We start from the raw sequence: 27,778 nt of genomic DNA, 5'->3' as shown, positions 1-27,778 counted from the left end.
ATTACTCATAAATTCATGAATAGCTCGCGTTTAAGCCGACTCGGTTTCCGGATGAGGCGTCATTAATCATTCGTAATAAAGCTCGATGCACTCTATTTATCCAAATTGATACAGGTCTTGAATTTAATACAAGTACGTCGTGAAAACGCGAATTTTATTGACAAGAGTGATTACTAAAATTATCGAGAACGAAAGGAAAAGAGATGGACACTAGAAATTACATTTCAATCTCACTTTATCGTTTAATTTGAATTAAACTTTATAAGGAACAGTTTATTTTATACTGCGTAATTGTGCATATATATATATATATATACAGGATGGCCCCGAACGTTCCAGCCAGATTTTGAGATCTTATAGGAAATTTAATTCTGAACAAAAAAATTTCGTATAAACATGGGTGGAAAAATGTTTTCTTAAGAAGTTTTATCTGAAATCGTGATTATCTTACACATTTTTGTAGAAAATTAAATTATCTTTCAAATGAGATCAAAATGATTATTATACGTTCTATAGATTTTGATATAACCAGTTTCAAACGTACAAAAAGTGCTTTTGTTACTTATTGTTGGATCGATTAAAGTTGAATCAGGAGGAAATCCGTAAAGCGAATAGATCGATCATTACTCGATGCCGAGAATGTATTGGAGCTAGAGTAGGATATTTTGAGAACAATTCGTTTTTTTCACGTCTTTATTCATTTTCCGCTATTACGTGCTATTTTAATTTAAAAAAATTTATTTTATTTTCGTAAAAGTAAAAGATTTTTATTTTTTATTTCTATCGTTTTTTTTTTTTTCAAGAAATTTATTAAGTTTTATTTTCTTTTTATTTTATTTTCTTTTCACCTTTTGCTCTTTCTTTGCATCAGAAGTTTTTGAGCGATAACTTCTTAAGGAAGCATTTTTCGACCTATATTTACAGGAAATTTTTTGTTCAGAATTAAATTTCCTATAAGATCTCAAAGTCTGGCTGGAACGTTCGAAGCACCCTGTATATACTATATATATATATATATATGTGTGTGTGTGTGTGTGTGTGTGTATTGAAATACATTTTACTATAAAAATTACAAAGTTTTGAGGTATATCAATATTCAAAGTTTACTTTTGGACAAACGCTCTCTCTCTCTCTCTCTCTCTTTTTTCAATGTTCTATAAGGTTCTTTAAAAGTCACATTCACCTGATTGTTTCGAATGGACTCGTCGCTTCGTGAGCAAGCTATGGAGAGTATATCTGCGTAACGAGGTCACTTAATCCCATCGAGACTTAGCGATCGCGTCGACCGAGTAAGATATCGATCTATACTCATGTAGATGCGATTATCTAAATTTCCAATTAGCGCTCGAGCTTGTACAATTGCGGAGCTATCGCGGGAGCGCAATTAAAATTCAATGAAGCGCGTGATGGGCGATCCGGGAGACCCCGGTCTTGGTTTCACGATCAAGCAACAAGCGGCATTTGTTCTCTAAAAGAAATTCTCCTCTGTGTATACACACACATACACACATACGAGAGGAACGAGAGGAACGAGAGAGAGAGAGAGAGAGAGAGAGAGAGAGAGAGAGAGAGAGAGAGAGAGAGAGAGAGAGAGAGAGAGAGAGAGAGAGAGAGAGAGAGAGAGAGAGAGAGAGAGAGAGAGAGAGAGAGAGAGAGGAGGGATTCGGGGGTGGCCGTTATATCGAGGAGTACACTTCGGAGAGGAACGGGCGACCGTATCTTACGAGAACCTCCGGTAAAGGCAAGATGATACCGCGCATGAGGTGTGTTACCCACGCGATATAAATTCATACGGACGAATATCTTATATATAATCCACTATGTCTGTCTGTGTGTGTGTGTATACGGTCGGAATTGATTTCGCGGCTTACGCGTGTGCGCATAGAACCAAGGATGCGATTTCTAAACAATGAATGGGTCGTTTGTGGCGATTTTCACGTCGTTTTACCGCGAAGACGACGGAAATATTTTGCGGTGCGATATCATTTTAAAATCGTAAATAATAATATTAAGAGCTTTATTTAATTAAATTTAACGCGGAGAGGATGTTAGGAGGGAAAGAGAAAAAGAAAACGAGAGATTGTACATCTAATATTATTCCCAAATAAAATAATATTAGAGATCGAGAACAAAGTAAATCGCCATTTGATCGATCCAACGTTCTCCTCTAAGCACAGAGATGTTCCCGCGCGTGCAGAATGCAATTCCCGCAATTGCTTCCGTCCTTTTTCCCACCGTCCTCGAGATGGATACCCGTTATATCGTAGGTTATATCCACTCCTGAGGCAGTAAGAGGGCGAGAGACTGTATCCTGTAGTCCCGACGGTCACGAGCTCATACTCTCAAGTGCCATAAGTATCTCCTATCTGGCAAATGTATCTAGCTGTTTAGCGGACGTGTTTAGACACCATCCTAGCCCAGTTCGCTTAGCGAGAGAACGAGCGAGAGTATCAGCTATCTCCGTGCTCCGAGAATTGATAGTGCATAATCTTGATTTCGCTCTCTATCTCTCTTTCTCACTCTCTCTCTCTCTGTCTTTTTTTTTTTTTTTTTTATTATGAATCATTTAAATAAGCTCTATCCTGAGCCTCGCGCAGTCAATTTGTTTGTAAATTGCGAGGCGATCTAATAATAATATTTGGTTTAAGAGAATCGCGCTGCCCTTCGATAAGTATTACAGCTGAAGGCGTGCATCGTTAGTGAGCGTCACACCGCTTGTCTAACGATAAGTGCCTTTCGTGAAATCTATTCTTATTGCTTGTAAGTGTATTTCATGAAATTTATCAGATGAAGAGAAAATTATAAAAATTTATTTTCTCATTAAATATGATTTTGTCTATTTATAAATAACTCTCTCTGAAGAACCTTGATCCGTATTTCGCATGTCACGCGCAATATTCGCAGATAATCCGTACATAAAGCGCTGGTCCATGGATGACAGTTGGCGCCGAGTCGGGAACAATGTCCGTTTCGGTGTACGATTCAGGATTTGTCGATTTTACGAGGTAATTTTTATGCAGTCGAGTGAAGAGTATCGGCTGTGCAAATTAACCCCGACGACAGGCGGCGCGTTTACCTGTCGAAAATAGGATTCAAATGTCGCGGATCCGCGACAGGAACATCTCGTTGTCGATTCTCTCTTATTTCTCGGTCTCCGTTCGTCGGTGCAGTTTAACGACTCGCGCGTTGTCTTTGTTTTTGTTGCATGCAGGTATGAAAGGGAGCATTGTGCGTGAAAGAAAGAGAGAGAGAGAGAGAGAGAGAGAGAAAAGGAACGGGAGATCGTATCTTTCGTTCGCACTTCTTTTCCACCTTCGATTCTCTGTGTCGCGATGTAAAGAGAATCATCCGCGCTCACGTGCTCGTGATATGTCGCGTGCATTCGTGTGCATGTGTGCAAGAACGTTTACGTAGGCTAATGTAATACGGGTGGTGATGTCAGCGAACCGGGCGCTGACTACGAGGTTTATTTTATTCCGAATGCCACACTTGTGCCACGCGCGCGTAAAAACTATTGCTTTTTCGGTAAAATTTGTTACATCGTCGCCATTCGCAGGCGACAGTGTATCGCAGTCCTATGAAACGGCCGGATTACACGCACGCAGATACGAGGAATTGCCGCTCCATATGTTACAGATTATAAACACGATCGGAGACGAAAATAGACTCTGCGATGTATATTTTTAACGTTGGAAAAGTTTATTGCACTCTTTCGGTAGGAAATATGTAACAGCGCGAGTAAAAGATTAAGTTGTGAAACAAGATTGACAGGAATCCATAAATCTTTCTTTCTTATCTTTAAAAAATTGTGCGATAGATAGGAAAATCTTTATACTCTTAATTAAAATCTTAAAATTATTTTATCTCAGCGGTAATTCAACAAGAATTATATACATTATTACAATTTGTTCTGCGATTATTGTTTTTAAAAATAAATTTACACTTACCGATATGATGCACAACGGCAGAGTTATAGTAGTACGCAACATTGTGATCTGCAAAATACAAATGTTTCGTTATTATGTATAAGCAGTGTCCAAAACTCAATATTTCCAAAAATAGTTATTGCGCATGATAAAATTTTTGATTTGTTCTTCAAACAAATATTTAATAACAAAATTATATAATTTACGAAAAAGATTTCTTTAAATATAAACTGTTATAAAAATATGATAACGTATGAAAACGTATAATTCTTATGTTTATAAATAATATAATTATACAAATTATAATTTCGTATCGTATTATTTTAAATATTTCTGTATAAAATTTAATTTATATGCATTATATTATAGCGATAAGAAAAATTATGAATTATCACAAGGATAAACAATTAATTTCGTAACTTTAGCAAATAATAAATTAAATAAATTATAAATTTCTCACCTTATGTTGCTCCGTCGACGCCTGATGCCATCCTGGACTTTCTCCTTCTCGCTTGTTGATCCCTTGTTGCTCATTGACGGCACTCACGCTCACTCGCGTAAACACGATTAATTATACTCGTGCATAGATTAATTAGCAGTATGCGATCATTGCGCGGCACTTTACACGGCATTCCCGATGTTATCGCACGTAATGTGCGCTTTATTATATTGCGACAAGACAACAATGCGAAAACGATCCATGCTCGAAAATCACGCGATTAAACTTCCACTATATCCGTCACGACAATGTATTGTAATATTTGTACATTCGCATTTTCGAGCAATTTTTATTCTTTTGCGTTTTAATATAAGAGTATATAACTAAAAATATTTGTATCTTATAATATTTGAAAGTATTGATTTGTCGATTGTTTGCACGATAGATGTAGGAGATGAAATAAATATTGCAAAATATGGTGTTTAACAAATTATAACGATGTTACAAATACCGATTTTATATGATATACGGTTAGTAAATATTAGAATATATGCGGGATTAATTTCTTTTTAAACAATGTTACTCGATTCAGAATCGAGCCGTACTATATCCACAACGTTCTATTATAGTGACCGAGAAACTCGAAAATGACATCGATTTTATGCATGATACTGCGCGATACTAATCGAGTTAATGACTAGTTTAGTCGAAAAATACATAATTGAGATTCAAATGTGTTGCGAGCAAAATACATTTTCAATATACAAATTCCAAACTACATATATTGTTAACAATCAATCGGTATTATTATGACCTTTCGTTACTTTGTATCGAATAGCCGCCGTATTCTTATGCGTCATTTATCGAGAGTTTATCAATTTTTTTGATCTAATAATTGCTAATTATAATATTCATAGAAAATTATCATGTTTTACGTTTCGACACGGATCCGCTCCATGTTGCTACCTTCCCGCGTTCGAATTGCACTGTGAATGACACAAGGTCGTGGCCGTGGCATGTCAACTATAACGCGCTATATATAAAGTCATGCGACAAATATATCCTCATTTCTCGTCACTACGAAATACTTAACATATTGCAAAATAAAATACGAAATATTCTTGTTTCTTGACTCTCGATTCAATCGTTAACATTTGATATATCACGTCCTTTTCTCGATCTTGCGATTCCTATGTATTACTGCGTATTTTCGATTCGAAAATTATTAATTAGTCGCATTTAAATTGGTGAAAAATTTAAAGCACGAAGCGAAATGTATTTAAGTTTTAAAGGTATTTAAAGAAATAATTATTATATGAAATAAATATCACGATAAAACAATAATTTATTATTCCTATTTTCATACTTTAATTTCTTTTTAAAACGAATATATGGCGAGGAAAATATCTGCTTTGATAAATAATTGTTGTAATTATTTTCTACGAGACAGAGAGAGAGAGAGAGAGAGAAATAGAGATTATCAGCATACGCGATTAATTAATTTACGCGATTAATTAATTCGCGCGATTGACAAAGTCAACGTATATCGAAGCGGAAATTAAAGCAGATATTTTTCGCGATATATTCATTTGGTGCAGAAATAAAAGTAACACGGGACTACGAATTAAATATTATTGTTTTATTGCTACATTTATGGGCGTTAATTATTTCTTTTTAGTCTCGAATTCTTTGTCGATTTAATTAAAATTTATTAATTATATATTAATTATTATATTGAGAACGCGTTGTATAGAGTACACGAGTCGCGGGATTGAATGATTTCAAAAAAGTGACGTAAGCCGTGAGATACGCGCGTCAACCATTTATTAATAATAATCAAACAATTTGAAAAAATGAAAAAGTAAATTTTTATACATTTATTTCTCCTAGTATATATTATACATTCCGTAAGGTAACGGGGAGGGGATGACAACACGTTGCTCGACGCTTGTGGCACGTAGCACGCTGTTTACATACCGCCGCGACCTTGCTATCATTCACGCGGCGAGGCTCGAGCAAGACGGTCGTGATGTGTGAGTCGCTCCGTGCAATATCGTCGTATTATTCGGAAAACGCAATCCTTTTCCAGAATTATAACAATTAACGATTATCAGTCTGCGTAATCGATAAATTCTCGTTATATATGTAGAGCATCACAGCTGCTATTCGATTCAAGTAACAGTAAATACTGTTGTTAATAATAAATATTTCGAAGGTCTCGAAATGTATATGCTCGCAATATGGAATTTTGATCATACGTATATTTGCGTGATAGTTTATCACGTCTTTGTTAATCGAGCCATTAACTCGACTTACGTAATATTATACTCAATATTATAGCGAAGCGGATATCTTTTTTTTTTTTTTGTTACAAAATATTACGAATAGTTCGGCTCGAAACCGAATAAGAAAGTACAATCGTAATTGACGATTCATGTTTTTAACGTCTACTAATCGTATATTACATAAATTTTTGGCGTTAGTACATTGTTGGATCTCGCGTGTGAAACGCGTATTTCGCGAGATTTAATCTACTCAGTTCTATTGTGCGTTCAGTCGGATATTTATTTTTCATATATTGTAATTTACATATCTCTATTTATTTATATGTTATAACGCAGAATAATAAAATTGCTTTAAAATACGAACGATATATTATTCGAAGCAACATTGCCGCGATGGATAGCACGTGATTTTGACCAATTTTCGACTGTCGAGTAAATCATAATTTTCACATTGTTCTTCAATCGCGATATAAGAAAATGCGTATCGCGTGTCAAGGATTAATGAGAAAATGCCTTATAAAGTATCTCGCGATCATCGTATTTTGTTTGATTAGCGTGCGATTGTAACAATCATGTTTTCGTGAGAGAGTGACAGTGCCATCAATGAGCATTAAAGGATCATGAAGAGAGAAGGAGGCCCGGGGTGGCATCAGGCAACAGCGGAGCAACTGTGAGGTGAGTAAAAATTTATATATTATTTAATTTATTTATTAAACTAATTTATTAGTTGTGAAATTAAATGGCTTGATTATCTTTGCGACAAGGATTTATTTTTTTCATCACTATTTAATGATATAAGATAGATTTTCGAAACATATAATAAAATATTTATGATAATTTTTATATATATATAATATTTTAAAATTAATTTGAATTTTTCTAATTCTTTAAATTATTTTTTATATAAAAATGATATTTTTATTTTTATCATATTTTATAAAAGCTTACATTTAACAAAGACTTTTTTTCGATAATTATGCAATCTTTTATTAAATATTTGTTTGAAAAATGCAAATAAAAAATTCATTTTTGCGCAATAAATTTTTAAAATATTAATTATTTCGGACATAATATACATAATTTGGAAATATTTGTATTTTACAGATGACAACTTTGTATACTACAAGTCCGTTGTCGCACATCGTACCGGTGAGTACTAAATTAATTTTTATTTTATAAATTTGGAGTCAAATATAATTTAAAGAAAATTATATATATTTGTAACTCTCGTAAAGACAAGCCGGTATAGATGCACGATCCTTACTGCGCGTAAACTTGTTGCGAGACACGACTTGGTTTTTTTCGTTATTAAACGGATTGAGACAAAAACTTTTTGTAATATTAGCAACAGTGCTTTAGAGGTTAATGATATTTTTTAATCTATTGAATCTGTCTGTCAAACAATCGTATATTCAAATGGCTATTGTACGTTGATGCGATATAATAAATTATTTCACATTTATTTTTAATATGTGATAAAACATTAAATGTATTAAATGAATTAATATAATAAATATAATTATACATTATCATCTCAAGCTTCCATAGAATGGAAATCGATATTCTTCACGGAAAATTGTTCAGTATTAAATTAAAAAATTTTTTTACGTGAAAGTTACATTGCCAATCTGATGTTGTCGTTAATGGAACAGTATTATATGCTGCTTCCCCGCGTGTAATGTATTTAAATATAATCGTACACATACATGTAACGAGTAAATGTAGCTGAATCTTTTGCATAACGAGCGACATATTACAATCTTTAGGAGCATCTGACTGGCGAGATAAATTGAAATTTATCGCTCGAAATGAGGAAATTTTTTGAAAGGGAGAAACGAGAGCAGGTTCGCGTACGGAAGCCTTTCTCGCGCTATGTAGAAGATACGTGCACACAAGCAAAGGAAGGGAGAGAATGCTGCCGCAACTTTCTTGCGTGCGTCTTGAAAGATATGTATTGCGCGCGCGATTGCGTTTTATAAAAGCCGCCATGGACGCGATATGCGTGACGGCCGGCGGCGCGTTTCAATAATTTTCCCACGAGCATAAATTTCCGCGCACGAAAGCTTTATTCGGACGCCGGCCACTCGCTTCACCTTCTTTCAATTTTATTATCTTCCGTTAGTTTTCGATCCCGCGTTCTCAGACTTCTATTAAGTCCTTTTTAGAGAGTGCTAAATGACTAAAAATAAATTTTCCACTTATTTATTATTTTTTCTAGTTATTTATTATATTATTCATTCATTATATTATTCTTAATTCTCTTAAGATACGAAGCGAAAGCACACGTTCTAAACAATTAAATAAATTCGTATAGATAATCTAATTTCGCTATACATATATAGAGAGAATATTTGCCTTGTATAATGTAAAGTACACATTTATATGTGTATATAACAGTTATATATAAGAGGGCGTTTTTAAAAAAGTATATAGCTTTTACTTTTTTGTTACTTATATATATAAAACATTTGCTATATTTTATCGTTATGAATTTAGCACAAAGAATGGCCTTTTCTTTTTGCCTTTTAAAGGCATCAATCATTTTCGGGGGATTATACTACTCGATTTTATCGATAGTTTCCCATTATAAGTGCGGCTTACACGTAATTGATCGCGACTAGTCGATTTTCTCTCGAAATGCCAATACGAGCGCATTGAACGGCAACGCGCGGTCGTTCCTAATCTCGGGATGCTGAACGGACGCACGTACATCGGTATCCTGCCGAGACAACAACGGCAATCCGTTACGGATCTTTGCGTGGACGAGGTTTCTAGAACGTACACATCGGATCTACTATTCTACCTCGTATCGTCTAACGACTCCGTCCCCAACCTCCGTCGCGACTTGATGAATTTCGAAACAGTTGGATGTGTCGCCGCTTGCTCTTCGACTTGTCGCTAAACTTCGGGACTTCCTCCCCAGTCGTTATAGTAATTGTCATGCGGCTCTCCGGCAGAAGTCCGCGGCGTTTAAGTCATCGTGAACAATCTGTCGATGGAATTAATGGATGATCTTGCCGTCTCGACAAGTGCCGTACATAAAATAATTCTCTTTAGATTTTTTTTTTAATCGAGAAAATTGAACGGTCTCCTAATAATAATCAGATCCTAGTTAAGCGATTAATATCTAGATCGATTGAGAACGATCCGGCAAAATATGAACGTAGTTCTGAGAACTTGAAATTTTGCGAGATCGTGAAATTGACTTCTTTTCCATTGACTCCATTTGCATGACAGTTTAGAGAACGGACCGCGTTGATTAATGTTCGCGTCCGATACCTTTACATCTGCTCGCTCGCATACAGGTGTTCGTACAGATCATTTCAAAGGTATTCGTTCTCGTGAGCGTGTCAGGCTAGCTTAAGGCGCGTTCGTTTCGCTGAATTAATATGCGGGTATTAATTTCTTTTCGACACATCGCGTGTATCTATTGTTGGAAATTATACGTGCTGTCAACTTGTGATAAATGCGTCTCTATCGCGTAAAACAGCGTAGCTACTGCACGGAATGGATAAATTGCGAACGGCTCGCGTGGGTCAGAAAAAATCTCGATTGACACTAATGCGGATTAATCGCCTGGACGAAAAAAATCTGTCGTGCCTGTTGAAAAAAAAAAAAAAAGATAGTTGCTGCATACATTTTCCTACGTATCTTATTGATTACTCACTCATCGACATTTAAATGCCGTAAAATTCTTAATAAAAGACATGGACGCGTATTAATAAGCGTTAACGCGCGCTTGGGATATGCTTTCACTATCTTCGTCGTTCGTCCGTGCGATAACGCAAGGTCTATTTAACTCTTCTCGCGAGGTGCGTCGACCACGATCGTAAATAATTCGAGGAATCTTTTACGACGTCTGCCCTTGATACGTGGATTGATATACGCGACCCAATTTCAGGTGTTACCTACGCGATAAGACACATTCACGTTTAAAAAGTGCACCTGAATCTCCGGGAGGGATGCTTACTCGACTCTGACGTCGTGTATCGTTTCTCGCGATAGGGCACGTTTGGAGAGAGTTATAAAGATAAACTGCAGATATATAAAGATAGAGAGGAGAAAGAAAAAGAGAGAGTTTCTCTCTTGTTTATTACCCGCCGTGAAAGAGGAGGAGGAGGAGGAGGAAGGGTGGATTACCGTTAATGCGACAAAGAAATCCGTTTTAGATTCCACGGTCGATTGCAATTCCGGCTCCCGTGAGATAACGTCATAGGCCAACGTCGGAGGTATAATTGCGATGATTTATCGATTGGCATACGAGCCATTCGTAGTACGCGAGCCGAGCACGACGTGCGCGATGTCTCGTATTAATCATAGAACACAAAAGCTTCTACAACTTCGCGAAAGAGTTTTACTCGAAGCGCCTGGAGGCGACTTGGTGTGGCAAAACTTGCCTGTAACTTTGTTTTCCCGACTCGAATCGTTGGTACGGCGAAGAGGCGAGTTTTCCGTATCCTCTTGCAATATTTTCCATGTAATTTTATCTCTTGATTATAGATATTTGTTCTTTGAAATTATGAGTCAGTGTGCGTCAAGTACACCGTAGTATATAACCGAGTTCCCGATCGTTAAGGATTCATATGGTTTTGGAAAATTTTCCAAGTTTACGCACCAACGTAAAACAATTTTTTTGTAAAAAAAAATTTTAAAAAGATGTACACGGACGAGTAAATTTTACGGAATAATTCATTGCTTTTACATACACGGTACGTAAAATTTTTTTCATCGCGTAGCGATCAGTCACGTAATGCGAAACCCGCGATCCCGGACATGTCGAGGATTTTTGATGGTAGATTTAAAAAAAAAAAAAAAAAACAGAATTATACGCGCAACAGCATATATTTCGCGGATTATTCATGCACGCGGAGATATCCGATCAGGTCGATAAAGTTTCCAATCGCGGACCGTTATACGAGTCGGCCTTTCGTCACGATCGTCGTGTGTAGCCCGGATTAAATCGAATTCGCCCGCTCATGGCATCGTAAAGCCTCTGATCTAGGCTCCGTTTTGCTTACGATGAATAGAAGAAATATTCGATCGCCGTGCACGAACACGACCATAAAAGGATCGATCTTTTCACCTCTGCCCGGACGGTCGGTCGATTGCGTGTAAAGATTATTCTACTTCCGCCTATAGAGAGCTTGACGTCGCGGCAATGGCAAATAATAAAACGATGCTGAAATATTTGCGCGATAACATTACGTTAAGTTGTTTCTTCTTTTTCCACAATCGACAAACACATCTATTACGAACTATTTAACATAAAAGTATTTTTATCTCAAATGTATATTTATAATTTTATTTAGAAATGATTATCTCATTTGACTTTGGAAAAATTGAGTTATTACATTTTTTTATACATACATAAATGCAGTGCGATATTTTATGGAAAAATGGGGGAGAGGGGGGAGATTAGAATAGAACAATGTTAAAGATCTTGATGTGACTTTCCCTATTACAAGCATTCTAATTGTCGAAACTATCGTAGAACCTATTCATTTCCACTTAGATTGTTCTACGATATCTTTGGAATATTCAGGCATGACGAATCGCCCGCGATTTGATGTAATATTTCGCGGTCGTGTGATACGGTACGATGGGAAGCACGTAGCAGGTAGCGAACTCACGATCTCTCCGACGGGAGGAAGGGTGGTTTCGGGTAGTTCTCGATTTCGAGATAGCGATCGTAGTCCGAGAGCTATAGGTCATCTAATCGGGCGCTTCTGTTACCTCGTAACTCGGGTACCGGCATTATCGACGCCCCGCGTAATCCAAGGTATCGAGGCGCGCGATTATTTATTAGACCGTGTGCTCCAACTTTGTTAGGCAACAACAACGCTGTATACACCAAACGGTGAAGGAGCGCTCTCGCGAGGCTGAGAAGTAGGAAGGAGGAGGGGAAGGAGAGAGATAGAGTCGAGCGGCGAGGAGGAAGATCGGCGGCGAATCCAGGTTGCGTCGAACGAAATTATCGGCTATCGAGTATCTTAATTACCAGAGCACAGGGCGAACGGCGCCGCGCGATAATTTCCTTCCTCAAGGTGTCTACCCTCCGCGAGAATCGTTCTTTCATTCCCGCGGGAAACGGACGGGGAACAGCTTCTCGCGGCCCGGGATGACAATAGGAGGAAGCGCGCCGCGTGTTAATCGCTGCTCGGAACAGCTGATCGGAAGTTTCGACCGTTGGCGCGATACCTGAAAAATATTGCAACTCGCGTCCCCTATCGATCGCGAGTGTCGAACGAACCGAAAGTAACGCCGAGTGTAGCGCTCTGAATGTAGCGCGTCGCGCCGAGTCTGACAGTTCGCGTCGCGTCGCGTCGCGTCGCGTCGCGCTGTGGTGTAGTGACAAACGGAGTCTTGACGGCGGTAGGTCATTAATGCTAGTCTCGCCGGCGGAGACGCATAATTAGCCGCGAGACGTGTCGCATTGTTAAACGGAGGAGGAAGGTCACTCCTTCGCACGTACTTTTGAAAGGAGTAACTGTTTTCTACCTCGCGTCCTCCTTGCAGGTTAGGTTAGGTTAAGCGCCTAGATATCGCGCGATTCGTTTCGCGCGTTTTTTAATTCGATGTTATTTACGGACGCCGACGCATTATCTCGGAAGACGGATTGAAACGTGAGAAAAAAGGTGAAGCGAAACAAGTAGAGGGACAAGGAATATAATGACAAATCGAATAATCGTCTCTATTTTTATTCACGAAGCAGATTTCAGTCGCGAGTGCGTGAACTTGTAACCGCGTAATTCGCGCTATTGCGACGCAGAAGGCAATAGACTGGTACGGACGTAACGACAAGTTCGTTACATTGATTGTGCTTTTGTCATTTCGTTTTTCATCGTCGCGACAGTGCCACAATTATTCGCGTCTTCTGGAAAGAGAGAAAAATCAGCTAGAGTGAAGAGGAGGGACGATATACGCGCATTTGCGTTCGTGCGCGTATAGTGCGCAAGAGAGTAGTAAATACACGTCATCGATGGCGATCGTATAATGGAAATTTATTGAGAGGGAGAAAGAGAAGAAGAAGAAAAAAAAAGAGAAGACCCGTCATATGTACGATTCTGCTTCGAAACGCCCGGGTTATGACGTGACAAGAGGAAAAGTTGTATATACATATATATATATATATGTGTGTGTATATGTATATATAAATCGGCAAATGTGTGTTGCGTGATCCCGAAGGCGAGGAAGATACCATGAGGTCGTTACGAGTAATGGTCCTGCTGCTCTCCTGCTGCATCATCGGTAAGTCGATCATTCTGTTGTTTATTGCCGATCGATCGACGATGAATCGATCGTACCTTATCGCGACTAAAACGACGCTCGTTGTCGCTGCGACGTTTTGTTCGTTTGCCGAACGATGATGCCGTTGAGAGATTGCTTCTTCGTTCCATTACTGCGAGATTAATTGAATTGGTTATCTGGAAACGATAACACGCAATGGAAATTAAATTTTACGCGCCGCGAGAGAACGATTTATTCTGGGATGAAATTAGAAAAAGTTGGATATATTTGTCGGATCTATACGTATGAATAAAATATTGCGCGTCTCGCTCTACATATATCGTTTAATACATTTCGAATTGGCATGAGAATTGTTTGAAAATATTTTCCAAGTGTGTGTATTCGCTCGCGAAACTAAATATATTAGATATTCATATATTCTCCATCACAGTTACACATATATCGTATTCTGAAGCGGTTGACTTTTGCTCTTTGCCTCTTAGAGGACTATTCGCGCGAGCGAATAAATTAAACAGGTATCGCTATACACGTTTGTAACGACGATACGTGGATGCGGTTTTTCTGTACAAAGACGGGACCCACTAGGCAAGATTAATCGCGCGTTTGCAGTGTATCGCGCGACCGCGAATGCTTTTTAAAAAAATTAACCCGTGATTTATGTGCTACGCTCCACCGACCTCTCGAGTCTGTCACAATCCTTTTATGGTTTTTCCACCGTCACATCGTGCACACTTTCTTGCCGATCAAACGAAACCGAAGAAATCATCTGTCGTTGGTTTTCGAAAAATTCATCTCTATTCCTTACACGAGCCGTATTTACGTAACCATTCCGTTATTATTTATAAATCGAAAAATTCTTAACGGGTCATGATTGGTTTTGATGTGTCATCGCTATTCGTAGACGGGACGTCAGAACGTATTTTCATTCTCTATGCAAGTACATTGTATAATCAGTATTATTCGTACGCTTCGCTCGGTTCGTGATTATGTCAGTTACACTGGTCGTTATTCGGCTTTACGAGCATAACTCCCCCGACGATACAACGGGATAACTGAAAAAGTGCTGTGCACTTGGGGCATTATATCATATTGTTGAACAATTCTATCTTTATTAAGCGAAGCTGCTAAAAAAGAGAGAGAGAGAGAGAGAAGCGAAAAGTTAATTTAATTCCTTTATGATTGAGAAGCATAGCCAAACAAGCCATGTCGAGCTAATATTAAACTCACGGCACACGACAGCCTGGCAAAGGAAAAATATAATATAATTGAATAAAACGTAAAAGGGACAAATCCTTTGCGCGAGATAATCGCGAGTATATCGAAAAAGTAGGTCGGACGAAGAAAGCGCGCGCGCGCGCGTAGTCGCGATAAAAATCTCGTAGTTTTTAAAACAAGCAGAAATATAACGGATGACGAAAGTCACACTAGCTCGTTCGGCGTAATGACTACGTGACGCGAATTTCTCTCGTTACTCGCTTCGTAACTATCGAGTCGGATAAAATGGGTCACGATGATCCAAACGGAATATAATCGTATAACGAACGTCACACGGAACTCTCTTTCTGTTTCTTGTCTCCTCTTTCGACTTGGCCTCCTGCTTTTTCTTACTCGACTTACGTCCAACGTAGTTTCGTTGTTACGCGCGAAAGTCAGTCGCGCGAAAAAAAAAGAAAAAAAGAAAATTAAAGGTAAAGCTCGCGCGACGAAAGATATATGTATAAAATCCATTCGATTCAAGCCGGTTCTTTGTCTTTCCTCGCTTCGATGTTACGGTCCCGCGAGCAATATCGGCCGATTCGATAAGATCTAAAAGAAGAAAGAAAAAAGAGGAGAGGTGAACGTCGATTGGAGCACCAGGAAGAGAACCGTGCAGGCTTCGAAGTACGAAACGAAATACCGTGCGAATACGTCGCTAATTAACAGCGCGAAGCATGCAAAGCCTCTCTCTCTCCCTCTCCCTCTCTTTCTCTCTTTCTTTCTTGTTGGGCTTATTAGTCGTATGTGTGTATCGCGTCGAGTTCACTCGACTCTCGGCATCGAATGCATCGATGACTGGTTTTCGTGTCGAAGCACGGAGGGGAAAAGAGAGGGAAAGAGAGAGAAAAAGATTACTAAATAAAAAGCGTCTTTTGACAAACGCATTTCTCACCGTCGCGTGAACGTTATTTAGCTGCTCCTTGAGGTCTTTCTGCATTTACTTAAAAGAAATCTTTCCGCCGAGAGAGATACGGTAACTCCGCGATTTGTTAAATACGGCCAAGGTTTGCCCGGGTAGAAAGATGCGTGCATACTTTTTGCCCCCTTTTAATATCAAGTGTACATGCGGAGAAAAAAAAAGATTGGATATTTCAATATATATATGGCAGGTGGCACAGTTTTTTTTTTTTTTTTTTTTTTTTTTTTTTTTTTTTTTTTTTTTTTTTTTTAAGAGTGAAAGACACGCGAGAGAATATAAATTGACAAGACTTATATAATACATTTGCACGATGTATATTTTTATTATATTTGTGACTCGTGTTATGTATCGCAATACTTATTTAAAATTGCAACATTTGTACCTGTAATCCGATTTTTTTTTTTTTTTTTTTTACCTTGTTAGCGCATACCGCGTGATATACGTTCCATCTTGTTTCTCGAATCATCGTCGTCGACATTCCGCTTTCGTGGAATTCACAATAGAATTAACATGCTGATGCTACATACGTAGTACTGACTCTCGCATTACTTTTGTTTCGCGATTCTTGTCCAATCCACGAGCGTAATAGCCGTCCATCTTCGCGCTCGTAGCTGAAAACAGAGCCGACGCGACTCTGGATGCGCAGAACGGGAACAAAGTCCTCTCCGGTGTACGATGACGTGTACGACGTACGATGTACGGGGAGCTCGACGTCGAGCGAGCTGGCGCGATCTCGGATTTCGCTTTCGTTCGCAGAAGCTCGCGAGATGGAAACGGGAGATCGTCGTGGAAACGCTGAGATGCTCGTGTTTAATCGGGGGACGAACACTTGGAAATCTCTCGAGAGATTTACTCCGCGCGTTGTAAACAGAACTGCGTAGTCTGGATTCCTGGATTCGATGCATCGTCATTTCGCGCCCTTCACACGCGATACTTTTTCGAAATTAGACTCGCCTGTACGATCGCAACGATGAGCGAAAGCCGGTTTCTTCGCTCTCGATGATCATCACGAAGAAATGATCGTCGCGATAACGCGTTTTAATTGGGATGTATCACTCGAACGAGAGTAAAATGACGATCGTTTCGCTTTTTTATTTATGTCAGCCGCATCGTTCGGATTCATATTTTCTTTTTGCTTTTTCTTTCGACGATTTATCCGCGAATCAAAAATGTAAATTTCTTGCAATCTTGTAGAACCTGTTAATGAAATATTTCAATAAACGTCAAAGTTTATCGTTCTTACTTAGCCCCTCTCTTTCTTACTCTTATTGGGCTTCATTAGGCGCATATATATATATACATATCTGCGCGAAAGTAATGCGTGGCATGTTGAAATAATGTTGAAACAACGTAAGGAAATGCGAGAATAATCCGAGGTAATGTATGCATAAACGATGGAATAACATGTAAATTGCGAGGCACGAGACGCGCGCAGCATCTTGGCGCATCGAGCAAACTTAAATACATACATTGCTGCATCGCACCGTCACGCTAAATGCGTCTGGTAGTTACAGAGATGCGCCGCTATTAAGCTACGCAAAACCTCGCAAATGCTAAATGCGTTCGCCGTATTATCTTTTCCGTTTCGTCGAACGCCTCGCCGAGGGATAAGTCCGAATTATATGAACGCGGAGCATTCGTGAAAGTTGTTAAATCACTTCCGCAAATCAATACGTTGCAAAACTGCTCGTAAACATCAGCATTTTCGGGAATGCCGGCCTCTTAAAAGATGTCTCATTCTTTTCGCACATAATATACGCACATAAACTTCTTGCCTCGTGTAAACGCAAAACGATATTTTATCTACAAAGAAAACTCAATCCGGAAAATAATAATCGCGTCATTTAATTTCGTAGAGATCGCGAAATCCGGATCGTGATCGGCGACTTACATATACGCGTGTATCATCATTCAGGTATGGCGAAAGTTTCGTGGCGCGTTCGTACGGATTGCCCGTGAATCGGATCCGTGAATCAATTTACGATGAGAATAAAAGGATATCGCGTGGCGGGGGGGGACTGAGAGGGAGAGAAAGAAGAATGGACACGGGTGATGGTGGTGGGCGGTCGTTGCTGCAGAAACGTGCCAAGTCGATCCGCTTCTCTTGAGAGGCGCTGAAACTTTCTCGAGCGAAGTATACGACAGGACAGGAGGAGGACCCCGTAGCTCATGTGAAATCGCGTAAAATCACGTAAGGGGAAAAGTTCGATCGCTATTCCGCGACGAATGAATCTCGCTGCCCGCTGTAATTCTCGAGCGAGTTGTTCCTCTCGCGACGAGAAAAATCGCGGTATTCTGTGCAATTTGCAATCCATTGTCCTGACCCCTCTCGCTGCTTGACGATTTACAAATATGCGTTTTTTTTGTTTTTTTTTTACAAAAATATTCCGAAAATGTTTGCGCTTGTTATAACTTTGCACAGATAAGATATATTTATCCCTGATAAAATATATATTTTTTTATGTTATGCGCGAAAAGAATGGCGAGGCAAAAAATTTTGCATTTTGACCGGAGCAAAATATTTTTATCTCTGTTCAACTTGTCCCTTCGGTTGCTCGAACTCGCTTTCCCGTTTCCCCCTATATCTCTCTGTCTCACGCGCGTAATTTTGTTTATAAAAATATATATTTTACCAAAAAAAATGGAAGAATATTAAAAAAGATTGCTACTGTGTGATTCAAATACATAACGAAATTGATTTTGCAACAATATACATGAACGCATTTAAATTTAATACGATTGATATCGATAAATATGGGATGTTATCGCATTAAATGATCGCAATATTGGAAATAAATTTAGTATCAATAAAAAGATTATAGCTAAAATGCAAAAAAAAAAAAAAAAAAAATCTTGAGCTATCTCCGCGCGTTTAAATACTGTTCAATCTACAGCGAATATACGATGTATGTTCTTAATGTAATATCGCATCGCAAAGGTTGGGAGTTACGGTCGTATATCCAAGTTGCCAGTTGCTCTCATTGTCAAGTGTGATACGGTAATTAGCGGATAAGCGCGAATCGGATTAATGTGCATCGCGTTTATACAATGCGAATCTTGGTCGAACTCGGTATCTTAATAGCTTCGAGTGTCAGGCGCGATATTAGTATGAAGTTTCGTGTACCGGAGTGCATGCTGTTGCATTATGTTCGCGAAGCCGTTTAATTGTCGTGGTTTCGAGTTTCTCCGTTCGTGCTGCAAAATAAAGCAACGGGCACGATCGAACATTCACAACGTATGCATAAAACATCGTCACGCAATATTCTGATAGTACAATATAACGCGCGTGTTATTGATTCAGTATTATTATCGTGCGCTAGCCAATTTGTTATGAATGTTGTACAAAATAATTATTTCTCTTTGCTTCGGTAAATTCTACAAAAGAGCTATTTTAAGGTTGAAAGTTTTTATCATTTTTTTTTCTTTTTTTCTTTTTGTTTTAGTTGAATGAAAAAAATTCTATCGTAATATCCAGAAAGAATTTTTCAGCTTTATAAATAACGCAGTGTTTTGTAGATCTCGCAGGCTACTAAATGCATTTTTGTTGAAATATCCGACGAGTGAATATTCTACTGTCGCTTTTTGAAATACGCATATATATATTTTGCGCATTATATACATTTCACGAGACACGGATTACTCTTTAATACCTTAAAAACTTTACAAGCTATAGTTATGAAGCGTTGCAAACTCGTTTACATCAGCCAACGCGATGCTTTAATAATTACTTGCAAGTGCGACGATATTTTTCATATTCAAGTCCGGTTGCACCTGCTTGAGCTGGTGTATGCAAGCAGAAATGCTATTTAATTCCAAACGATGATCATGTATAAACTGTGCAATTATATTTACGATTAGAATAAATATATTGCATGATCGCTAATGTGTGTACCATTATCAATCGTAGTAATTTAATATATTTATATTATAAATATATTTATTAGAAACATCAATTTCGTTTTACATAATAGCAATAAAAACTATATTTTACTCTCATTGCATTCCATTATCGTCCATGTGCAAAGCAATCTCCGAGTTTTTGTTTCGTTACAATAGATTCTGTGTAACGTGTAACTAATTTAAACGCCTTAAAAGTACATGCAAAGCCATGTATCCTATGTTATCATAAATTGGAAAATTATTTGATAGTGAGAACATAGGATTTTGAATTAAATTTTTTCGATACAAATATAAAAAAATATTTATCTCTCTAATATCCAAATGGCATTCGAATGCGCGCTTGATATAGAGTCGCGTTTATTTCTGTCATATAATTATAATACAATATTATAATTAAATCATATATTGCGTATAATTATAAGTAAACATGTAAGTAACATATGTACATACAATTGTAGCGAATACTCGTGAGAAGCAATGAACCATGGATTTTTTATAAAGATAATTTTGCGCGTTGCGTCTATTTCACTTGCGTGTCGGTGAAATCTGTCTCTGATTTTTAAACACCAGCTGCGTTTGAAAACGTCGTTCGGAGCCGATTGTGTCGCATTTGCAATTCCGCGAGAAATTTGTGATCGGCGGTTATCGTACCTGGAGAAGGCCAGGAAAAATCGGTCGAGTTCCTCGAGTTTCTGATTTTTGACGAGCGCGAGAGAGACGCGCCCTCACACTCGCGCGTAGCGCGAGTCGCGTGCGATTGAGTAACTCAATCAGCGTTAAATCGTCGAGGAGAACCGGCAGATCGTATCTCTTAATTAAGCGACCATAAAAATCGTCGGCGCGCCGAGTCACAGTTTTTTTTGCGGACGGAACGCGCGTTACGTAACGGCTCTTGCGAGCGCGTACGGTGCATTTTAAGTGCCTCGACTCTTGTCGCTTTTAAATTCTCGCGACGCCGCGTGTTCTCTTCATTATCGACTACGCGGTTACGTAGATTCGGTCGCATGCGATTGGAATATATGATTACGCATATGAAATCTCGAAGAAGACACGTGCGTTTCGAATGGATCAAACGCCTCTATTCAGTGCCAGCATCTGTCAAAGATATCGAATACCATTTGAAATCTTTGATCCTCATAAATGAAATTTTTAATAAACGATATTATCTCTACGCTATCATCCAATATGTTTAATTTATATAGGGTGTCTACTCCCTGGAAAAATATTGAAAATTCTCAAGCAATTTTTTTGCACCTGCAAAAATCAGGGAATTTTCTTGAGACTCGAGGATTTTTTTTTTTTTTTTTAAATTCTCTCTTTAATATTTTGCTTTTATACTGTAAGCAGTCCGCAATCCATCGATAAGCCAAATTGAAAATTATATATTTAAAATATATTATAAATACAATATATATTTCTTTGTTTATATATATATATATATATATATATATATATATATATATATATATTAAATGTTTTAACCAAATATTAAATATGCAGTACATATTCTTTTTTTTTTTTTAATTTCTAGTGACAAAAGATGTAAATGTTATGCAAGTTAAAAGTTTTTATCTTATAATGAAAGCTATTCAGTTTTATTCTCAGTATATTTGTAGATCTAGCACTTGAAACTTAAGTGGTTTTATGTATTTCCTTCGTATGAGTGAAAACGCATAGAATAAAAAAATTTATTTTAGAAAATTGCACCAAAAAATCTTTACAATATTTGCTTTATTTGGAACGTTGAACAAAAATATCTGGAAGGTCAGGAAATTTTTAGCGAGTTGTTTTTTTACAAGATTTGATTAGACACTCTCTTATAAAATTTCCATAACATGGTTAGTAAATAATAAAAACAAGCCAAAGGATTAATGGTATTTGCGTTATCGAAAATTAAGAAGGATTTGTAACAAATTGAGCCTGGATAGCACAAATATCTAACTAAAATAGTTTTGCGATAAAACTATATATGATCTCATATTAGAAATTTTACCTAAAGATTACCTAGACGTTTAATATCGATAGTCGTAAAGCTGTGACAGCTGTAGCTTTCAAATTTTCAAAGAATCTGTGGTAGGTAGGGGAAACTGCGATAGTTCGGATTAGTTTTCGCCTGAATCGCACTAACAAACGTCGCTTCCTGTACGATGACAATGCAAATCTGCAGATGGTTTTTATTATCCGAATACGTGTCATCGGATGATACGATCGAGCGCGGAAAGGCAGCTGCATTTGATTCTCGTATACGGAATCGTAAAAGTCTGTCGTTTGCGAAAACGGTGCTGTCAGCCTCTTCCCTCTTCTCATACGTGTGTCACGTGGCCGCGTTTATTCCACGTTTAAAACGTACGTCAGCAGGCGCATCCATTAAATCTTGACCTGCTTGTTAGGGCGACTGCTGCTGCTGCTGCCACCGTCGTTGCACCGTCGCGATGCTCGTGCTCACGTAAGCTCGCTACCCACTGTAACATGCCGCGAAAATTGTGTTTCGCACAAACCCTTTTACGAGTTTATAAACGCGGGATATGTAGAAAGATGGAGTTTGCGCTGTCGCGCCCGTGCATGATTTAAATTGACCGAGTTTGCTCGCCCTGCACGATTTCAAAGCGGATTCCGCGACTTCGATAGTAATTTTTTTTTTTAAATACACGATTTTAGTTTCCACTTTTTTAAGCTGCAGGCGGTTAGAAAGAATGTTAACTCAGCAACATAATAGCAGACATGTATTGTATTTCGAACGTCTAGGAAGAATTTTATCTGTTCAGAACTTTGATATACGAGAACTTTATAGTCGATATTATATTATTTATAAAAATATATACATATGGTATGTCGAAAAAATCGACTTTTAAGATGAAAGTTTTAATATAAAATTTTTAATATAAATAATATATAAATGAATAATTTTAATATATACATATAAATAACTATTAATTAATTAATTTTTAATATTATTTTAAAGGTCTAGGATTATCTTCATGAATGATATACAAATTTATGACATAAATATATATAAATTTTTATACAAATTTTGTAAAGAAAAAGTTAAAGAAGACCTACTCTTTACACACGATTGCGACTTTATCGAAGGAATAGAGAAAACCTTGAGAGAGAACACTTGGTGGAATTTCAATGATCAATTCTTTCGTAAAGAGACCAACTGCGAATCGCTTGGCAATCGATCGACGTTCTCAGATTCGGTTAGTTTAGTTTACATCACTATAAAATTGAACCGTTTACTACTAGCCAGTGATAAAAGATTAAATTTCAATTACGTAAGGTACGGTGCGATTATCCATGCGTGTATCGCATTCATTTTTACGGGCGCGCGATTTTTTAAAATCTCTATCTCCCTAGAGATAAAGTTTGGAATAGGCAATTGCGCGATACTTTGGAGTTTCTCGGATACATGTATTCTCGCGATTCAGAAACTTTGAAAGCGGTCACGTATATGCATGGACGGGCGCTACGCATATAGGAAGAGTCGCAGGACGTCGGTTTTATTGCGAGCAGTCGACGGAAGATAAAGGACCGTTGGCGAGGAAAATGCGAAAAGTTTCGCGCGATGTCAAGGCACGTGGTGCTAAAAAAAAAAAATAGGTATAATCGCGAACGTTATTCGAGTATATATATGTATATATACAGGATGTCCGACGTGTAAGTAGCCAAACGAAAAGTGGAGATAGATCGGGTCAACCTGAAGCGAAAAGTCCTATACCATTTTGCTAAATTCGCAATAATTATTATGTCATTAATTAAAATGTCTGAGCCAATGAGCGCGTGGGAAGCGGTAGGCCAGAATCGATAGAAATGTAAAATGGTTTACTTGTTTATGTCTCTTAGCGTCGGAAGTATCAGCTGAGCGAGAGAGGTGGAGTCACGCATCGAGTGACAAGCGATGTCACCGCGCCGGAAAATAATTATTCTCTCGAATTGTTTTTTTCGATGGCAAGACAATGATGCCCTATCATTTCCACACCACCTTGCGGTAGATGGCTTGGTGCGCTTTTTTATAGTAGTTTCCCCTGTAGGCCTAATCCACTCTCAATATTTAATTAATATAAAAATTCGAAATGTCGTCCTCCTTCTCGTATGCATAGGTATGTACCGCAAGGTATGTGGAAATGATAGAGCATCATTGTCTTGCCATCGAAAAAATAATTCGAGAGGATAATTATTTTTCGGCGCGGTGTCGCTCGCCGCGTGACTCCGCCTCTCTCGCTCAGCTGATACTTCCGACGCTAAGAGACATAAACAAGTAAGCCATTTTACATTTTACATTTCTATAGATTCCGGCCTACCGCTTCCCACGCGCTCGTTGGCTCAGACATTTTAATTAATAACATAATAATTATTGCGAATTTAGCAAAGTGGTATAGGACTTTTCGCTTCAGGTTGACCCGATCTATCTCCACTTTTCGTTTGGCTACTTACATGTCGGACACCCTGTATATATATTTTGTCGGCGTTTTTACGGCGATCTTTCGACCTTACTTGCGGCGCAATAAAATCATCCGACCGAGAGCTCGAATCAGCCTCGTAATTCTCGGCTTCCGTCGCGTTCCGTCAAAACGGCCGCGGTTGAGCCCTCGAGATTACACGAGTCGTTTGTTTCGAGAACAATGTAATACTAGGTTCACGTCTCTCTGACGTTTATTGCACGGTACTGGTGTCTGGCGTGCGCACAGTGTAGTGTGGACGTAATATAATATCCCAAAGAGAAATTCTTTGGAACATTTACATTCGCTTTTTTGCCGAACTCCGACACAGAAATAATGTAATAAATTAGATGCACATGTACCGTAAGCTTTCTCCACATTGCATCAATTTAATTTATATTTATATCTTATTGAAATTTCTAATGTTTTAGATATATTGCTCGTGAACTTATACGCATGTTTGTTTCGGGATAAATATATTATAGGAAAGGATACGCTTTATATTTCATATAGCATCGGGTTGGCTTTTAATAAAAGTAATAAATTTTTATTTTACTAAGATTTATTATACAATATGCGACATAAAACAGAGGGTGACTTTAGATAGAAAACATCTCGCTTACGGTAAACAGAATTGATAATTTCCTTTTTATTGAAATTTCTAATGTTTCGGATATTTTCCTCGTGAATGTGTACGCGTCTCTCTTTCGGAATAAATATATTATAGGAAAGGACACGCTTTATATTTCATATAGCATCGGGTTGGCTTTTAATAAAAGTAATAAATTTTTATTTTACTAAGATTTATTATACAATATGCGACATAAAACAGAGGGTGAGTTTAGATAGAAAATGTTGTCTCACTTACGATAAACAGAATTGATAATTCCGTAAATTGTTGCAGAGCGAAGGATGTTTAAGTAAATGAAGTTTTAATCGCGCTTTCGCGGCCTCTATTTATCGTCAACAATATGATCGTACGTTACACACACGACACAATTAGCTCTGTTTACAAATTGCGCGGAATTGGAACACAGCTCTCGGTAAATTTGCATATATTATGTGTTAACGTCTATCGTATCACGCGCTTTTTATGTTTATTTAATGGAAATTTGCATATCGCGTATCCACGCTCATTCGACGCAATTTGCGATTAATTGTCGATCGATTGATCGCATCGTACATAGAGTTCGCCCCGTTTGCCGGCGAAATCCCGTTTAAGATTCGCTCTCGACCTTGTTAACACCTGTGGTCTTAATCAAACGCGTCGCGCGACGTTAGGATCGTTTTGTCGATCGCGGTGAGAGGGAAACGAAAGTGAAATGCCGACGACTTTTCAGACACGCTCCGCACGACGTGACACGATCTATCGATCGTCTTTCCTCGACGAAGGCTACACAAGGAAACTTGCCATTATGCGAACGTGGAATGCGGGCGACGGAATGCGAGTACGAGCCAACTATGCGCGATGCCGCTTCTTCTTATTCCTCATCTTTTTTCGGTGTCGCGCGAGCTAGAATTTACTTGTCGTGGATGATTGAATCACATTCGTTACGTACACTCTAAAATATACGAGGCATATAAATGTGTTATTACAACATAATTAAGTTTGATAAATGAATCAACGATAGCGGTAAGCTATCTATAATAGCAATAATATATTTTCGATGGCTAAAACATTACAACGAAAACATGAATACTGTTATTTTCGCTGCCGTTGTAATATACGTGATATGCGTTTACCTTTTTGAGTATGAAAAAAAGAAAAATATGTTTTCGTCATAATTTCTACGAACGAGTTATATGTATATATTAATATTTTTTATTAATTTTATTTTATATATTTATTAATATTTTCTATATAACTCTCTTCTCTCTCTCTCTCTCTCTCTCTCTCTCTCTCTCTCTCTCTCTCATGTACACATTTAATGTAAAACAAAAATTTATTAGAGAGCGGGAATCCTTTTTTTTATTTACTACCATTAATTTATTATACATTATAGGCAATTTGTTATATAGCACTCTAAATAAAGCATCTTTTCAGGGGGTAATTGTGTGATAAATAAACGCGCAACTTGGATATCTCGATCATTACGTTTGTATTCAGTTACCTTATGCTTTTGCAACCGTGAGCGTCCGCTCGAGCGGGATCAACGCCCGAAATGAAAGTTGGTGCACATTTTCGGTTCATTAAAATATTTGATTACTCCTTTCGGACCGGCCTGAGGTTTATTAAATTCTAAATTGATAGCGCAGAGTGGACGAACGAACGAACGAACGGACGAGGTGCATCATTTAGCGCGGCTCCTTTATGCTTTGTGGCTTGGAGACATTCGCGCGATATTAGAGTGACATTTTAAAAGACAAATTATCTCTCTTCGCATATGAATAAAGATGGCGATATTTCGTCAAAAATTCTTGGCCATATTGAAGCACGTTAATCTATTTGGCGATTAATAACGCGAACAAAATCTAGCAGGATTGAGATTCATTTCCATAAAGATGAAACGCTAACAGTAAGTGGGACAAAGCGGCGCGTTAATTAGGTCATGGAAACAGTTTTTCGTGAAATATATTCCACGTCACTCCATGTATCGAATAGATTAGAAGATTGAATAGAGAAGAACGGCGATAGATAACCATTTATCTCACGTTCGATTGAAACATTTTTTATCGATAATGCGTGTAATGCATATGATATAACGCGATACATAGTAAGCATTTGCATCTATTTATAGGTTCGCGCCGCATATTTAGCTGTAAATGTAGCTATTCCATTCCTATCATGTTTACGTCGACTACATCGACTTTTTCGTGCTGCGTAAACGCGATCGAGGATTGGATTGCCGCGTTTATGGTTAAACGTGAATAGGGCGTTTGCGCGAGAATACGGACTTTATTTCCCCAAAATATTCGCATAAACGTCGGAAGAATATTATCGGTTAATGAGTTACCTGGAGCGCAACGAGATTCGGATAGGAGAAAGGATTTTGCGCATGCACGACTCCGCTCTAATGCCATGGCGTTAAAGGCTTAACTGCTAATTACAGTGGGAGCTTAAAATCTGATTATCGCGCTCGTTGATGAGTAATCCATGCGCCGCTTTAGAGGACGATGTGCGCGCGCGAGCGCAATCGGGAAAAGGCCGACATTCTCGCTCGCGTTTCGTCCGATTAAAACGCAACTATCGAGGCATCAAAGGAAACGGTACCCGGTGCACGCTGGTGTTGTCGCGTATGCAAATTGATTCGTCTACATATTCTATAGCGATGCTTGGATAAACACGCCGAGAGATCCAGCGTATTACTGCATCATTAATTCTTTTCGCAGACGTAAGCGCTTTTCCTCTAATCTAATGGAATAAA

At 38.1% G+C, this 27,778-nt stretch overlaps 1 protein-coding gene across 7 annotated transcripts in view; it reads left to right on the top strand.

The window, feature by feature from the left end:
• Nucleotides 1–27,778, top strand: part of Cmpy (crimpy) — a 269,291-nt gene that overhangs the window by 94,421 nt on the left and 147,092 nt on the right. For 6 of the 7 annotated variants that reach the window (XM_070308937.1, XM_070308936.1, XM_070308935.1 and 3 more), the window contains one exon: nt 7,755–7,799. The exons of the other annotated variant lie outside the window; for it this stretch is intronic. In XM_070308937.1, the coding sequence (XP_070165038.1) occupies nt 7,755–7,799 (45 nt within the window). The remainder of the gene's footprint in view (nt 1–7,754; nt 7,800–27,778) is intronic. 7 annotated transcript variants of the gene reach the window in all.

Source organism: Polyergus mexicanus, unplaced genomic scaffold, assembly GCF_030449975.1.
Source record: "Polyergus mexicanus isolate NDT 795.1 unplaced genomic scaffold, iyPolMexi1.0 SCAF_16, whole genome shotgun sequence".
NCBI classification, from domain to species: Eukaryota; Metazoa; Arthropoda; class Insecta; order Hymenoptera; family Formicidae; genus Polyergus; species Polyergus mexicanus.
This window is presented reverse-complemented; position numbering and strand designations above follow the sequence as displayed.